Source organism: Rhineura floridana, chromosome 6 (genome assembly GCF_030035675.1).
Source record: "Rhineura floridana isolate rRhiFlo1 chromosome 6, rRhiFlo1.hap2, whole genome shotgun sequence".
NCBI lineage: Eukaryota > Metazoa > Chordata > Lepidosauria > Squamata > Rhineuridae > Rhineura > Rhineura floridana.
Window position 1 is genome coordinate 116,400,572 of NC_084485.1, and position 16,728 is coordinate 116,417,299.

The window sequence follows — 16,728 nt, forward strand, 5'->3', positions numbered from 1 at the left end:
GAAAGGTATTGAAAATAAAACAGCCGATATCATAATGCCGTTGTATAAATCTATGGTGCGGCCGCATTTGGAATACTGTGTACAGTTCTGGTCGCCTCATCTCAAAAAGGATATTATAGAGTTGGAAAAGGTTCAGAAGAGGGCAACCAGAATGATCAAGGGGATGGAGCGACTCCCTTACGAGGAAAGGTTGCAGCATTTGGGGCTTTTTAGTTTAGAGAAAAGGCGGGTCAGAGGAGACATGATAGAAGTGTATAAAATTATGCATGGCATTGAGAAAGTGGATAGAGAAAAGTTCTTCTCCCTCTCTCATAATACTAGAACTCGTGGACATTCAAAGAAGCTGAATGTTGGAAGATTCAGGACAGACAAAAGGAAGTACTTCTTTACTCAGCGCATAGTTAAACTATGGAATTTGCTCCCACAAGATGCAGTAATGGCCACCAGCTTGGATGGCTTTAAAAGAAGATTAGACAAATTCATGGAGGACAGGGCTATCAATGGCTACTAGCCATGATGGCTGTGCTGTGCCACCCTAGTCAGAGGCAGCATGCTTCTGAAAACCAGTTGCCGGAAGCCTCAGGAGGGGAGAGTGTTCTTGCACTCGGGTCCTGCTTGCGGGCTTCCCCCAGGCACCTGGTTGGCCACTGTGAGAACAGGATGCTGGACTAGATGGGCCACTGGCCTGATCCAGCAGGCCTGTAATTTCCGGGATCCCCTCTGGATCCCTTTTTGAAGATTGGTGCCACTTTCCAGTCCTCAGGCACGGAGGAGGACCCAAGGGACAAGTTACATATTTTAGTTAGCAGATCAGCAATTTCACCCTTGAGTTCTTTGAGAACTCTCGGGTGGATGCCATCCGGGCCCGGTGATTTGTCAGTTTTTATATTGTCCATTAAGCCTAGAACTTCCTCTCTCGTTACCACTATTTGTCTCAGTTCCTCAGAATCCCTTCCTGCAAATGTTAGTTCAGGTTCAGGGATCTGCCCTATATCTTCCACTGTGAAGACAGATGCAAAGAATTCATTTAGCTTCTCTGCAATCTCCTTATCGTTCTTTAGTACACCTTTGACTCCCTTATCATCCAAGGGTCCAATCGCCTCCCTAGATAGTCTCCTGCTTTGAATGTATTTATAGATTTTTTTGTTTTTGGTTTTTATGTTCTTAGCAATGTGCTCCTCAAATTCTTTTTTAGCATCCCATATTGTCTTCTTGCATTTCTTTTGCCAGAGTTTGTGTTCTTTTTTATTTTCTTCATTCGGACTTCACTCTGTCCTCCTGCATCGGGAGGAAGTGATTTGTTACTGGCACTTACTACTATCACAGTTAGAACACTTTCCACCCTAACTTCCTTGGGCTTTGCAAAAGTGAAGCTGAACTACACCCACGACTTTCACGCACAGTGCCGCTGATCTGCAGGAAGGAAGCGAAAGTTGGGCTGCAAAGCATATAGTGGCGGCGGTGGCAATGCCCTGGCATGATAGAAATGGGGCAGCCCAGAGTGCATAACAACTAACAACTTCGGCAGCTGCACGCAAGTGTGCACACATGCATAACCCATGCTGATCTCTCTCTCGACCCCCCATCACCCATTCTTTTCCCAGAGATCAGCAATAACCAAAAGAGAAAAGGGAAAGTTCAGGGTGGGACCCCAGTTAAGACTGCATTCTGGGCAAGGCCGAGGGAAAAGGAGGGAAGAGATAGCGGGCAGAACAGGAGGAGGAGGGGAACAATCATTGACCTTATAAGGTGAAAGAGATTGCCAGGTTGCCACTCAGGCTACACTTCCCAAATGTCTAGGCTGCCACCCCTGAACTTTGGAGGGCAACAGAACAACCAAAATATTGTAATTTTAACTATTGCAAGCTGCCTTGAGTGATCCATAGATTTAAAGGTTTCTTATAAATAAAGATGCTGCATCTGTTTTTTTTCCTCATGGAGCTAATAGCAGAGAGGAGGATTGGGAAAGTCATGGGAAGAAAGGATTAATCCCCCCTCTCCTTCCCAGAGTGCAACAAAAAAGCTTTATGGACCTCCTCATTAGAAAGGAAAGGAAAGTTGGGCATCATAATTACAGATTTCACATATTATGTCTAGTTTTGCCCTAAGTTCTCTAAACTTCCACAGTATTCAAAGAAACCACTTTTCCTGATCTTATTAGAGATTTGATATGTCACCAATTAACAGACGATCTTCCATCACCTGGCTGTGTGTGCAGGGTTTTTTTCTGTTCAGAAGTGCCTAGCTATAAGACAAATCAGACATTCCACAGTACGACCGTGATTCACTTTATTTTCAACATCTTCAGAAGTGTCTGCAATGTATTTGATGAGCAGAACGAGGAAATGCATGGTCAGATTAATTTACAACATTCTTTAAAGAATTCCCCAACTTGTTATCATGTAACCACAGATGGTATTAACAGTAAGAAACAGCAGAATTTCCTTGGCAGAACAAAGTCCTGTGACCTGTCATAAACCATACGGGGCTTTTCTCTCTGTATCTATCTGTCTATAAAAGCACTGGCATAAGTAACTCTTCTGTGCCATTATTTCTCTCCGTGAGGCTGGAGTAAGTGGCGCAAGAGAAGATGGTGTTTAATTGGTGGCTTCTTCTGTTGCTGTTACAAGTACTATGTGGGGTGATGGGCACCATGGTCAAGCTCAACAATGGTGGGTTTGAAGACATTGTCATTGCAATCAATCCTGGGGTACCTGAAGACAACAAAATTGTTAACAATATACAGGTAAGATTGTTCAATGTTTGTGAATATATTGAATTAGCATCTTATCCATTAGCGACTTTTTTTTCAAATTATGATATGCTAGAAAAATGCTACTAGAAATCTCACTCACTCACTCACACGGCTCATTCAAGTGTGCAAACAGGATCTGGAAGAAAATACTTGTAGAGTGCTTGTCTTCAGTGTTCCAATCTGCTATGCCCCTCTTCAGGATACTCCATTTTATTCCCTCTCCCCAGTACCTTCCCCACAACATTTAATCATCATTCTGCAGTCTGTGAGTACATTCCTCATTAGGCTATTTTTGAGGTGTGTCCCCTTAAGGTTCCCCCAAATTGTTTTATTTCTGCAAGGTTTGGATTGCCCCCAGGTCTGCTGACACCTTCCTCTTGTGAATGGGTGGTGCCATTTTGGCTGCTAAGCAATGACATTGGAAATGAAGGGAATGATAATGGTGAAACGGCAAAGGAACTCTCAAAGCCCAACATGCCGCCCTGTGTGTGGTTTGTTAGCTCTGTGCCAGAACGCTGGCCTATACACTGGGGCAAATTTTGAGCAAGATTTGATTAAAAGATGTAAAAGTCACATCTATAGGTTTCCTTAACTAATCAAAGTGTACTGAGTCTGTGAGCACCAAATTTCAGGATATTATGTGATATGGAAGTAAATTAACTTGAGGGGGGCACAAATCCCTTTCAAATGTCTAAAGTAACCATAGTATCTTACACCATATATTTAGTTTTTTCTTTTAAGACTTTAAAGGCCAGTCTTGAATAAAAATGTTTTTTTGCAAATAAAACAATACAATACAGAATAAAATACAAAGGGTTGGCTTCAAACTAAGTTAGGCTGCAGTCTATACACACTTCTGCATGTAACTCAATTGAACTTACTTCTGAGTGGACATTCACAAAAACATGCTGTTAGTTGCATTATTGAAATTAAAGGGACTTAAGTCATGACTAATTTGTTGCATTGATTTCAATGGGACCTAAGTTCAACAAACCTTGTCTGGATGTAACTCATTGTAAAAAAAAAATAAAAAAAAATCCAAAAACGAGAAGATCAAATCTGCAGAAAACAGCACAGATAAAATTAAGAAATAAATGACCATGGGAAATAAAAACGTATTTGTACGGCACTAAGAAGGTATTAGAGTAGGCACTGGGCAAGCTTTCTTGGGGAGATCATTCCAGAAGTGGGAAGAACCTCCTCCTGCACTTGACTCAGTTCAGATGGCAGTGGTCCCCCGAGGGGGGAGATGATTTCAGTGTACTAGTTTTCAGCTTCCTGCCTAGTGTTGCAGTAGTTCAACTGCTCTGGGATCTTCTTCTTTCTCTCCTGTTTTGTTTGGGATCTTCTTACTTTTTCTCTCCCCTTGCCACACTGACGGAGAAATATACAAATGTCCCACTTCAGACTTTTCTGTTAATCTTCTCTTAGGCTCAGTTGTGTAGTGGCAAATTTAGAACTGCAGGGTCTTTTCATGATAGTCACAGCCATGCCCCCTGCTTCTTTGCTGCTGGACTGAAATGAGATCCTTGTTAATGCCTTTTCCCACAACAACCGATGTCCCTAGGAACCAATAAGTATGACAAGGGTATTAGCTGATAAAAACGTCTTCTCAGTAGCTGACTCACCACCTTTCATTCTGATTGGCTCCAATCGGCAGAAAAGAAGGAAGCATGTTAGAAGACTCTTCTCAGTGGCTCACCCACTCCCCTTTCACGCTGATTGGCTCAGAGGATGTTGGACATATAGGGATCCTGCTGGGGCCCTGCTCCCAAAAAAGTAAAGGGTCTAAGACCCCCTGAGACCCTGGACAACTACACCCCTGCTTAGGCTGATTGAGCAATGCTGAGGAGCCTTTTCATTAAATAGGGCTGATTGTGCACTCTTCCACTGATGTTATTGCACAGGGTAAACTTCCATAAACAATATGGCTTTTTAAAAATGGCCTCATTCTAGACACAGCTTTCCCAACACTTTTCTCCATATCAGGAATATATGATATGCTTAATTCCTGTCAACGTCACACGGTGCTTAGTGACAAATGGGGATCCACAAAAAATGTGCCAGATGCAAGTATGTGGCACACATCTGCCAGCTTCTTGGAGAATGGGTTTAGGGAATTATGCTTCTCCCTCCAAATTCTTAAAGGAATATGCAAGACCTCCAGGTTCAGGAAAGGAGGGCAGAAAAGACCTAAGTGCACATTCTATAAACCTAAATGCACATGCTAGGCTGAAATTCAGTTCAGTTCACATTTAAAGGTAAATTTACCTAATTCACACTTTCTGAAACAATATGCAAATTGAAGCATCCTTCAAAATTTGCCCTTGACCAAATTTTACAATGCAATTCTCCAGCCAAGTAGTATGAATAAAAATGCATATAGCAAGGTAAAGTGTTCATATAAGGGCATATATTAGTTAAAATATATCCACCAGATATTTCTATCAAACTTGAAAAAGCAAGGAAATTGGGCAGCTATAGTGAATGCACCAGGGGAGCAGGAGACCTGAACTCCTCTCTGAGATATTGTACTGCCTTGCACATTTGTCAAAATGCAAACACCATTTGGGTTGGCCTTTCACAGTCCAATCCACTTCCTGTGTAGCTTGGAAGAATTTGGCAATATGTGCCTCTGAGCATATGGTGAGTGGTGGCAACACCTGCAATCAGTCCAAATAACAGAAACAAGACATGTGCTGTGCTGATCTTGTTTTAGCAAGGAGGAAGCAACAAGTTACCAAATTCTTCCAAGCTACACAGCAAGTGGATTGGACTGTGAAAGATCAACCTAAATGGTGTTTGCATTTTTACAAATTTGTAGGGCAGTACAATATCTCACAGAGGAGTTCAGGTCTCCTGCTCCCTTGGTGCATTCACTATAGCTGCCCAATTTCCCTGCTTTTTAAAGTTTGGTAGAAATATCTGTGGGCTATAGGTACATTCAGTGAATTTTTCTGCTTTTAAATCCGGGATGTAAGAAATGGGATCTTGTGCAAGTTTGCTAAGAATTGATTGATCGTTTGCATGTTTATTTAGTTCAGTGGGATTCACTCCCCAGCAATCATACTTAAGATAGGTGAAATTGACGACAGGGGATGGGTAGGGGTGGAGGAGGGAGGGGAGGAAGGGCAGAGGGGAGGAGGGGGATGGGAGCAGGCAGGATGGGGAGGGGAGGAGGAGGGCAGGTTTGATCATTTGTATGCTTATTGAGTTCATTGGGATTTACTCCCGTGCAATCATGCTTAGGATAGGTAAAACTGACCATGGGGAGGGGGGGAGGGCTGCAGGGGAGGAGGAAGAAGGAAGAGGGTAGGGGAAAAAGAATGGAGGAGGAAGGGAGAGGAGAGGGGAAGGAGGGTGTGGAAGGAAAAACCAAAGCCAATTGTGTCCAAGACTGCCAGAAGGACAGTTTATTCAAAGGCAAGAAAAACATACACTGATGTACATCAGGAGAGAGAGTCAGAGAGTCTCTCTCTCAAACCACAAATCTACAGGCTAGTAGGGCCCTGCTTCTTGGTGCCCCGCTTTTTGGCATTCCACTAATATGGTCCCTGCAGTCCAGCTGATCGCGCTGGAGGAGGGAAAGATCAGCTGTAGCGTGCTACAGCTGATCTTCTCTTCTGGTGCGAGCAGACTCTCCCACTCGAGCTGATCACGCCAGAGGAGGGGAAGATCAGCTGTAGTATGCTACAGCTAATCTTCTCCTCCTGGGGGTGGTCAGACTCCCGCACTCCAGCTGATCGCACCGGAGGAGGGGAAGATCAGCTGTAGCGTGCTACAGCTGATCTCCTCTTCTGGCATGATCAGACTCCCACTCGAGCTGATCACGCCTGAGGAGGGGAAGATTTGATCTTCTCCTCCTCTGGCGCAATCAGCGGGTTAGGTTCCAGACCCCCACGCTACAGCTGATCCACTTTCTGGCAGTTTTCGCTTTCCAGCGGGGGTCTGAAACCTAACCTGCCATATGAGTGGGGCCCTGCTGTAGTTATACATGCATTACATGGAACCTCCTAGCTCTATCCAATAGATGGAGAGGTGCTCAGGGCATGTGTTGAGTGCATGCATTCATCACACTCCTGGGTGGTTCTTTACACGTGTCAGGTGTTACATACTCCTAACCCACTGTTTTAGCTGGAAAATAACTCAAACTTTTAACAGAAAGAATTCACATATCTCCGTTGCCCACAGCTTCCCTTTTCCCCCTGCTAGCTGGCATCACACAGAACTTCATTATTTTCCTTTGTGAAGATGTACCTTAAAATGTGATATGAAGCCTCCCAGCTCTTATAAGCAGACATAAGCATATTGATTATAGAATCCTCCTTATCAGAAAGGTCCAAGTTCATTATGCTTTCACAAGGAGAAGGCAGGTCTGATCATTTGCATGCTTATTGAGTTCAATACTCCCATGCAATCATGATTAGGATAGGTAAAACTAACCATGGGGAGGAGGGAGGAGGGGAGAAGGAAGGACGAAGGGAGGGGAGAGGTGAACAGAAGGATGGGGTGGGGGAAGGAGGGAATTGGAAGAGGAGGGGGAAGGGGGAGGGAGGGGCAAAGGAAGGGGGTGGGAAGGAGCAAGAGGGGGTAGGAGGAAGGAGGGCAGGTTTGATAATTTGCATGTTTTTTGAATTCAGTGTGATTTACTCCTGTGCAGTCATGCTTAGGATAGGTGAAACTGACCTGGGGGAGGGACAGGAAGGGGAGGGGCAGGGAGGGGAGGGGAGGGGGAGGGGACTGGGTGGGTGAGCACTGGGCAGAGGGGAAGCCCTTTCCTTTCCAAAAAGAAAACATTGTGAACAGTATTATTGTTTTTCAGTGTTTCCCCCACCTTTTTATTCTACAATAGGCACATGTAGTCTCCCATCCAAATTTAAATCAAAGCTGTTCCTAGCCACATCCATACCAGACCTTTTCTCACTTTAGATAGTCATGGCTTCTCCCAAAGAATCCTGGGAAGTGTAGTTAGTGAAGGGTGCTGAGAGTTCCTACAGATGCCCTGTTGGTCTCAAAGAACTACAATCCATAGAAGAGGGGCTGACTGTTAAGCCATTCGGGCCACTGGAGCTCTGTCAGGCGAATAGGAGTCTCCTCTCAGCACCCTTCACAAACTACACTTCCCATGATTCCTTGGGGAAGCCATGACTGTCTCAAGTGAAAGAAATATCTGGTTGGGTGTGGCCCCCTGGTTAGCCAAGCCAAATAGCTGTGTGTCTGGCTTTTAGAACACTGGCAGTTGGTTCTTACTGAGCATGCCCAATGCTAAATTTCTTAAGTTAATTAAAAATCGGCCGGGCATTTTTTAAACTTTTAAACTGCAGACAATGAAGGCCAGAGTATGGGGCAAGGTCAGTAAAAGGATTAAATGTACTCTGTGAACATGGCTCATTTTTAATTAATTTCAACAAATTAGGAGACCACTAACAAAAAAATCCAACAGGGGTCTGGTTCCCCCCATCTTTTTACTCTTTGAACTCTCGATTCTCTCTGACTGTTTTGTGTATCGCCATGAAAATTTAGAGGGTTGTTAAGCAAAGCATTCCGAGTTCTGAGTCTGTCAGGTTTTGTTTTGAAATGAGCTTATGGGAAGCATCAGAATGGCATGGGGGGTATTTTCAATTTAACATTGCAGAATATGAAAAATCCATGCTGGCTATAGTATACAGCTACTCTTGTGGCTGTATTATAACATGCAAAATGTATCATATTATGCAAAATTGCTTTGCAAAAATGTGTATATTAGGCCAAATTGTTTACAACAATTTGTACATTAGCAGAAATCAACATGATGATTTCTTTTCAAGAGGACTGTTCAAAATAAAATCCATACATTTATGTGGAAATGTGGAGAACTGAAGAGTGGAAAAAATCAGAAACGGAGAGAAACCAAAATCAACATACTTGTCCATCTCTACTAGCCACTGAACACATCAGCATTTTCTTTACTTTTTCTGTTAGGATACGATTAAAGAGGCATCTAATTATCTCTTCAGTGCTACAAAGCAAAGATTTTATTTCAAGTCTGCAAAAGTTATAATTCCTTTAACATGGACACAGAAAGATGTATATAAGAGAGTAACTACAGAAACCTATGATAAGGTAAGTCTGGAATATACTTTAAGATTTAAATGTGCTTCTGGTATTTCAAAAACTATTGGGGCATATGCAAAAAAACTATTGGGGAAAAATTACAAAATAAGACTGTGATCTAATACATACTCACTGTGTTTGTACTCACTTTTGAATACAACTGGACTTTCTTTCAAGTAAACATGCATATTGTTAGGCTGTACACACTTTAATATTCTAGATGTGAGGATGACTATTAGCTTTAATGGCTTTAAAAGGGAATTAGACAAATTCATGGAGGACAGTACTAGCACTGACGATGAACCGTAACAGCTCAATGTAACCTCCAGGTTCTGGAGCAGTATACCTCTGAATATCAGTTTCTGCGTGTGTGTGTGTATGAGACGTGATCTGTTAAACCATGTTCTATTTTATTTTAGGCCGATATCATAGTAGCAGATCCTTACCTGAAATATGGTGATGATCCCTACACCTTGCAGTACGGTGGATGTGGGGAACGGGGGCGATACATTCATTTCACACCTAACTTCCTGACAAATGATAGTTTGCATGATGTTTATGGATCACGAGGTAGTATCTGTTAATTCAGATTAAATTGTCTGTTTTTATTATTAAAATGTTAAACAGCTATGGTTGAAAAGATGATAAAGAAAATAAGAAAAGTCCTGAGAAGCTATGAATAGTTTAATTTCATTTGCTGAATCTCTCTAAAGAATCCTACATTTAGATAACAAACCAGCAGTATTTCCAAGTCAGGTTCATGGTATATTTTCAACCCATAAAAGCTGTCTTGTTGAAGCTAGCTGAACAAGCTCCTGTTTCACTGCAGCAAGGTTACTGTATTCATGTATTTTCCATATCACCCCTTAATCTGAAGCCATTAACAATTGACTTAAAATGTACATAATCATTGAAAGTCCTCTTCTGTGAGAGATCAAGGCTCACAGGGGAAGCCCATCAGTGTTCCACCAAGAGGTCGATGGTATGAGTCAGGGATCCATAGCGCCCAGGGCACATGATCTCGGAGAGCTCCCAGGGTCCTGCTGAGACCTTTTGACTCTGCAGGCATCTATCCCCAAGTGAAGAACTGGCTGGCCGTTAAAGGGCCCTGACTTTATTTTCTTCTTCTTTTTGGCAGGCGTTGTCTTCTGTAGGTCTAGAGAGATATGGGTAATGTGGGAGATTCCTCTTCTGAATCAGAGGAGGGTGGCAGGGTTGTATCTCTGGCTGGGAGGGTCCCAAAGAAGCTCCTGGAAGTTCTTCCCTCAAGAATGGAGCTGGAGCCTCGTTGTCCTCTGAGCTGTCCATTACACAGTGTACTGTCCCCAGGTCTTGACAAGGAACGCTAAATTAAAACTGATCTGTCCGTTGAACAATAGAAATATAATTACTTCTTCAAACAGCAGCCCAACTATTAAAACTACAGCAATCCTCATATTGGAAAGTTGGCTATCCCTTTTATAGATATTTAATTGTTGGTGTGATTGCACAGCTTTTCAAATCTAATTTAGATTTTTTTTGGGGGGCGGGATGTTATAATCACTAAATGTATATTGTAAATTGAAATACTTTTGTCACAATTAGGCTTATTGCTGGCTTTCCACAGGCAGAGTTTTTGTCCATGAGTGGGCTCATCTCAGATGGGGTGTCTTTGATGAATATAACAACAATGCACCTTTCTATAATACTGGGCCACTTAAGGCTGAAGCAACAAGGTACCATCCCAAATGTATATCTCCAATTCATTTAACCAGTCTTTAATGGATGATGTTTGCCCTGGACTTGCTAGTTTGATTGTGGTGTGAACGGTTGTCCAGAGCAGGGATTCTCGAACTGTGGTCCACAAGCTTCGTTCAGGTGGGTTTGTGACTGAAGATGAGAGATGGCACATCCATTGCATTACATAGTCATACTTATTTTTGATTATATTTTATTGCTTCTTTTATTTCTTATGTTCTATATTCATTACAAACAAAGAATAAAATGCAACTAAAATCATACAGTATCAAGCACAGCACATTACAAGTGCTTCACAACAGGCAGAAAAATTATTAAATGGTTCACCAAGACCTTCAGCAATTTTCAAGTGGTCTGTGGGGAAGAAAAATTTGGGCACCACTGGTCCACAGGATTAATTTATGATGTAATAGTAAACAGGAGAGATTTCTCATTAGGGCAAAGTGAAGCAATGTTCTTCCTACCTGTCAGTCCCCCAGTTACTGCCTACTCTCTCTCTACCTTCCCACATAATCATCAATCAGCTCACTCACTCAGAGTGCAATGCCAATTCCACTCGCGCAGCACCAGGGCTTTGTAGAGATGCCACCACATATACAGCCCTGCTGCTCATGGCGGAAGGTGGGGAACAGGATATATATTGTATAATGTAGTATTTTCTTCCAAAACCATTTCCATGTTTTCTCTGGGATTCATCTGGTTAGTTTTGTTTGTCTTAACAGCTTCAAATATATTCTTCTATGAAGCCCTTGTGATTTCTTACAATCTGAAATTCTCAGATTTAGTACAGTCCCTAAGAGATCCATATTTTCTTAATAATTGGCTTTTTAACTAACTATCTCTGTTTCTATTATATTGATTAGATGCTCAGCTGGTGTTACTGGTCAATATATATTCCCACTTAGCCCAGGACAAAACAGAAAATGCAAAGTTGAACGCCGAACACAGCTGTATGAAGTCGGGTGCCAATTTATTCCAGACAAACAGCAAACTACTCCAGCATCTGTAATGTACATGCAAAGTCTCTCTCCTGTAAGTATCATTAATGTCAGTTGGAAGCTATAGGATTCATTCTTATCTGATATCTGCTGTCAAAAATGCAAGATATTCTCTGTGCCCACTTTTTGCTCAATTAAATATGTGTTTGGAGTTTAAATTCTGCCAGTAATAAAACCATAATTTCAAGGTCATGCTGATTATTTCACTAATAAGTGTCAATCTTTGCCGGCTGCACAAAAGTGATTGATGGCACTGTAAAACAATTAGCTGGCAGCTGACCAGGCAGAGGCTGAGTTGTAACTCAGTCAAGGCTTGAGGATAATGAGGGTAAGCAAGGAGGGGTGTAGGGTTTCAAGCTGAACATACCCATTCGTCTTCTAAAAACAAGGTCAGTAGTAAGTCAAGGGTTGAATATTCCAATAAAACAGGTTTCTAGATTCAACAGGGTCTGGCATGGTTGGCGAGGGTCTGACAATGGCATCTGACATTGCTTTCAGCAGGGGGCAAAAGGCCTCTCACTTCCTTTTAAGCTCCCCTCCCTGGTTCAGGTAATAGTAATCCGTCCTCCCAGGAGCTTGTAGCCTTAAATGGCCAGAACGCTTGTGTTGCTCTGCAAGGACAGAGGGGTCTCCTGTTAACTCTCTGAGTCTGACTGAGGGGTTCAGCTGTGTCCTGATTATGGGTACTTCTGAATCTGCTAGGAGGTCTGATGCCACTGAGTTGCTAAGTAACTCAAACTATAGAAGATGGTCCTTTCCGATGGAAATGCTATTGAATATTTTGGGATTAGCTTTTGTCCTCAAAGAATCAAGGCCAGTGGTGTCTGGAAAGAAACAAGATGAATAGGATACTGCAACAGGAAAGCCATGGGACACATATCTCTAGCTGTAAGTGATGATTTAGTTTACCATATTGAAGAAAGCAAACTGCAAGCAAAATGTGGGGAAGGTTACAGAATGAATACTTAAGTTTCCTTGATGCTAAAACTCTGTAACAAGAGGCTTAAAGATCTAAATAATCTCTCAGAACATAAAAGCTCTTTCTTGGGAACAATAAGAGAACTGGAGCAACAGGAGATAAATTTAACTGAGGCAGCTAAGATTGGCCTTTTGCTCAATACTCTGCCTCCAGAATATGAAAGAATAATTAATTTACTTCAGGTTAAGGGAAATGTAAGTTTGAGTTATGTCCAGGAACATTTGCAAGAAAATAATCTAAGAAAACAGATACAAAAAGAGGAAACTAAAAACCAAGCCTACAGACTGACTCAAGGAAAGCAGTGTTTCATTTGTGGAAGTAATCAGCATTGGCTTGTCCTCACCTGAGAAAACAAATTAAGGGCAAATTCCAAGGGAATGAGTCAGCAAGACCAAAAGACAAAGGAGTAAGGGAGAATGCCTCCTCAGGAAGTAATTTTGAAAAAAGTAAAATATGTACTGCAAAAGAAAGAATTTGTAGAGTTTATTTAAACCAAACCCACCACAAGATTTACATAGGCAGTGGGGCAACTTTACATTTCTTCAACAATGTGGATGTTTTCTCAGATATAGATATGGACTGTAAAGTCTCAATTTATCTTGCTGATGAACAATGTATTTATACACAAAGAAAAGGGACAGTTCATTTAAAATGTAAACTGGGTGAGCTGGAGAGCACCAGCGAGGTGTGCATTCCTGGAGCTTACTATGTGCCATCTCTACAGAACAATTTAATGAGTGTAAAAACAGCTACAAGGCAAAGATGCAGAGTTTTATTTAGGAGAGATTTTTGTGTGTGTTCAAAGGCAGAGAATTACTTATGAGAGGACTTTTAAGTAATGAAGATCTTTATGAAGTAGAATATGTGAGACAGCAAGCTAATGCTACTAAAGAATTCTTCATAAAGACTGCATGGGGTTGTGGCATCACAGATTTGTCCACAGAAATGTTGAAAGCATTTCAAAACTTGTGAAAGACAATTTAACAACGAATTTAGACATAAAAATGTGCAAATCGGAGTTCAAGTGTGTTGGTTGTGTTAAAGCAAATGCAGCTAGAGCCACCTACAGGCCATCTGCTGAAGTGCAATAAGAAAACCCCTGGATTTAATCCACAGTGACAACTGTGGATCCTCACCTGTAATGACAATAGGAAGGAATGTTTATTCCTTACTTTTACAGATGATTTTTCAAAAAATGTCTACACTTCCTTGAAGAGAAAAATGAAGTGTTACAAAAACTTGAAGAGTATGTGGCCAGAGTGAGCAATAAATTTGGAAAAAAGCCCAAGACTCTATGCACTGACAATGGCAGTGAATACACAGGGAAAGATATTGAAGAATACCTTAAAGGAACAAGGTATTAAACGTGAAAAAAACAATTCCTTATATCCCAGAACAAAATGGAATGTTAGAAAGGAAAACTAGAAGACTGTTAGAAATAACAAGAAGTAGGCTTCTTCATACAGGATTTCAGAACAAATATTGGGGGAAGCAATCATGACAGCCATTTACGTGCAAATCAGGTTACCTACTAAAGGCAGAGAAGCAATACCATTGGAACTATGGAATGGAACCAAATGAAGTGTAAGGCATATTAGAGAGTTTGGATATAGGGTGTATGCTTACATTCCCAAAGAAAAGAGAGGCAAACTGGACTGCAGAAGTAAAGAAGGAATATTTGTTGGCTATTGATCCTGCCACAGAAACAATCAAGATGTGTAGTATTGCATACTTCAGTGAGAAACAAAAACCAAATACCAGTAAAATGTCAGAAATCAAGCTAGTCATCCCAACAGGAGAAGAAATAGTGCAGCAGTTGCAGCAAAAAGAAGCTGTGACCATTTATTTATTTATTATTTGATTGGTATCGTGCCTTTCCTCCCAGCAGGAGCCCAGGGCGGCAAACCAAATCACTAGAAATACTTTAAAACATCATAAAAACAGACTTTAAAATACATTAAAACAAGCTAGTTTTAAAAACATTTTTAAAAGCTTTGAAGACATCTTTAAAAAAGAAAAAAAGGTTAAAAACATTGTTTTTTAAAAAAAGGTTTAAAAGCATATTAAAAAGCAATTCCAACACAGATGCAGAGTGGGATAAGGTCTCAACTTAAAAGGCTTGTTGAAAGAGGAAGGTCTTCAATAGGTGCCAAAAACAGAGATAGAGCCTAATATTCAAAGGGAGGGAATTCCACAGGGTAGGTGCCACCACACTAAAGGTCCATTTCCTATGTTGTGCAGCATGGAGCTCCTGATAAGATGGTATCTGCAGGAGGCCCTCACCAGCAGAGCGCAGTGATCAACTGGGTATATAAGGGATAAAATGGTCTTTCAGGTATCCTGGTCCCAAGCTGTATAGGGCTTTGTACACCAAAACTAGAACCTTGAACTTGGCCCGGTAGCAAATGGGCAGCCAGTGCAATTCTTTCAGCAGCGGGGTGACATGTTGGCAATACCCTGCCCCAGTGAGCAGTCTCGCCGCCGCATTTTGAAACTTCAAGTGAACCTGAGCAAGAAGGGTGTGCAAGAGCTGATCAAGAGATGAGCTGCTCAAGCAGACCTAACATATGGATGCCACCCAATAGGCTGTCTCTTCTAACCAGAGTGGAGGAGACTCCAGTTGATGAGACACTGAAGGGATGCCAGATACTGAAACAGGTAAATGGCTGCAAGCTGCTGGAGAAGAAACAGAATCTCTTCACAAAAATAAAATATGGACTCTTATAGAGCTACCAAAAGGGAGAAGACCACTGGATGTAAATGGGTCTTTACAACCAAATGAAGTGCAGAAGGAGATATCCAATGCTACAAAGCTCAGCTAGTTGCTACGGGATGCTCCCAAAAGTACAATGAAGATAATTAGAACACTTTTGCACCTTTGGTCCAACATACTTCTATAAGGACATGCCTCAGTATTGCCACCTCAAGGAAGATGCAGGTTCAACATCTGGACGTAAAGACAGCCTTCCTATATGGAGACATTTAAGTGTGCCCTTCTTTCTTGGGGTGGTCATGGTCCCCCTCTTTTGTTTTCACCCTGGGGGGGCAGATTAGGCTGAGAGATGATGCGCAACCTATGGTCACCCAGTAAACTTTGTAGCTTATCTCCATTTTAAAATTTAATTAAAATGATCAGGCAAAGGTTATGAAGTAATGCAGATCCAGATAATAGATTTAAAGCACATCCATGGACTGCCTTTAAGTCGATCCCAATTTTTGGCGACCCTACGAATAGGGTTTTCATGATGAGCGGTATTTAGATGGGGTTTACCAATGCCTTTCTCTGAGGGTAGTGCTCCCCAGCTGGCTAGGGCCTGTTCAGCTTACCACAGCTGCACAAGCCAGCCCCTTCCTTGTCTGCAACTGCCAGCTGGGGGGCAACTGGGCTCCTTGGGACTATGCAGCTTGCCCACATCTGCACAGGTGGCAGGGCACATAACCCCTGAGCCACTCACTGTGGGGGTGATCTTTAGCTGGCCCTTGACACCTAGGAGACACGAGCGGGGATTTGAACTCCCAGACTCTGGACTCCCAGCCAGGCTCTCCTCCCAACTGACCCAACTCACATTTAAAGCACATGACTTACCCCAAAGAATCCTGGGAAGTGTAGTTATAGTTAGTTATAGTTCCCACCACCCTTAACAAACTACAGTTCCCATGATTGTGTGGTGGGATTGATGTGTTTCATAGCTTCAGCTATGGGGCAGTATAGAAATGTAATAAATAAATAAACAAACAAACAAATAAATAAATGCTGAATGTGCTTTAAATGCATGGTGTGGATCTGCCCTAGTATGCATGCATTCATTAGTGAATTGAAAAGAACAATTTTAAAAGATTTTTTTTAAATAGGAGAAGGGTTGTAGCTCAGTGGTAGGGCACATGCTTTGCATGCAAAGGTCCAAAATGCAATCTCTGGAAGAGACTATTGCCTGGAATCCTGGAGAGCCAATGCTAGTCCATGTCATCAGTGCTGAGCTAGATAGTATGAAATGGCCTAAGTCTGTATAAGGCAGATTCCTTCGTGCCTAAAATTGGAAAGAGAACCAAGGGCACAGTGACTCCAAACTGTATTTATGTATTTTATAAACAACATTTATATACTGCTTTATTGTAAAAAAAACCTCAAAGAGGTTTATAGAGGGAATTAAAACAATAAAATTATT

General features: G+C 41.8%; 1 protein-coding gene across 1 annotated transcript in view; it reads left to right on the top strand.

The window, feature by feature from the left end:
• The first annotated feature begins 2,575 nt into the window (after window positions 1-2,575).
• Window positions 2,576-16,728, top strand: part of LOC133387858 (calcium-activated chloride channel regulator 1-like) — a 62,267-nt gene continuing 48,114 nt past the window's right edge. Inside the window, exons 1-5 of the mRNA XM_061633560.1 lie at window positions 2,576-2,746; window positions 8,717-8,857; window positions 9,268-9,418; window positions 10,455-10,563; window positions 11,449-11,617. Coding sequence (XP_061489544.1) covers window positions 2,591-2,746; window positions 8,717-8,857; window positions 9,268-9,418; window positions 10,455-10,563; window positions 11,449-11,617 — 726 coding nt within the window. The 5' untranslated portion in view covers window positions 2,576-2,590. The remainder of the gene's footprint in view (window positions 2,747-8,716; window positions 8,858-9,267; window positions 9,419-10,454; window positions 10,564-11,448; window positions 11,618-16,728) is intronic.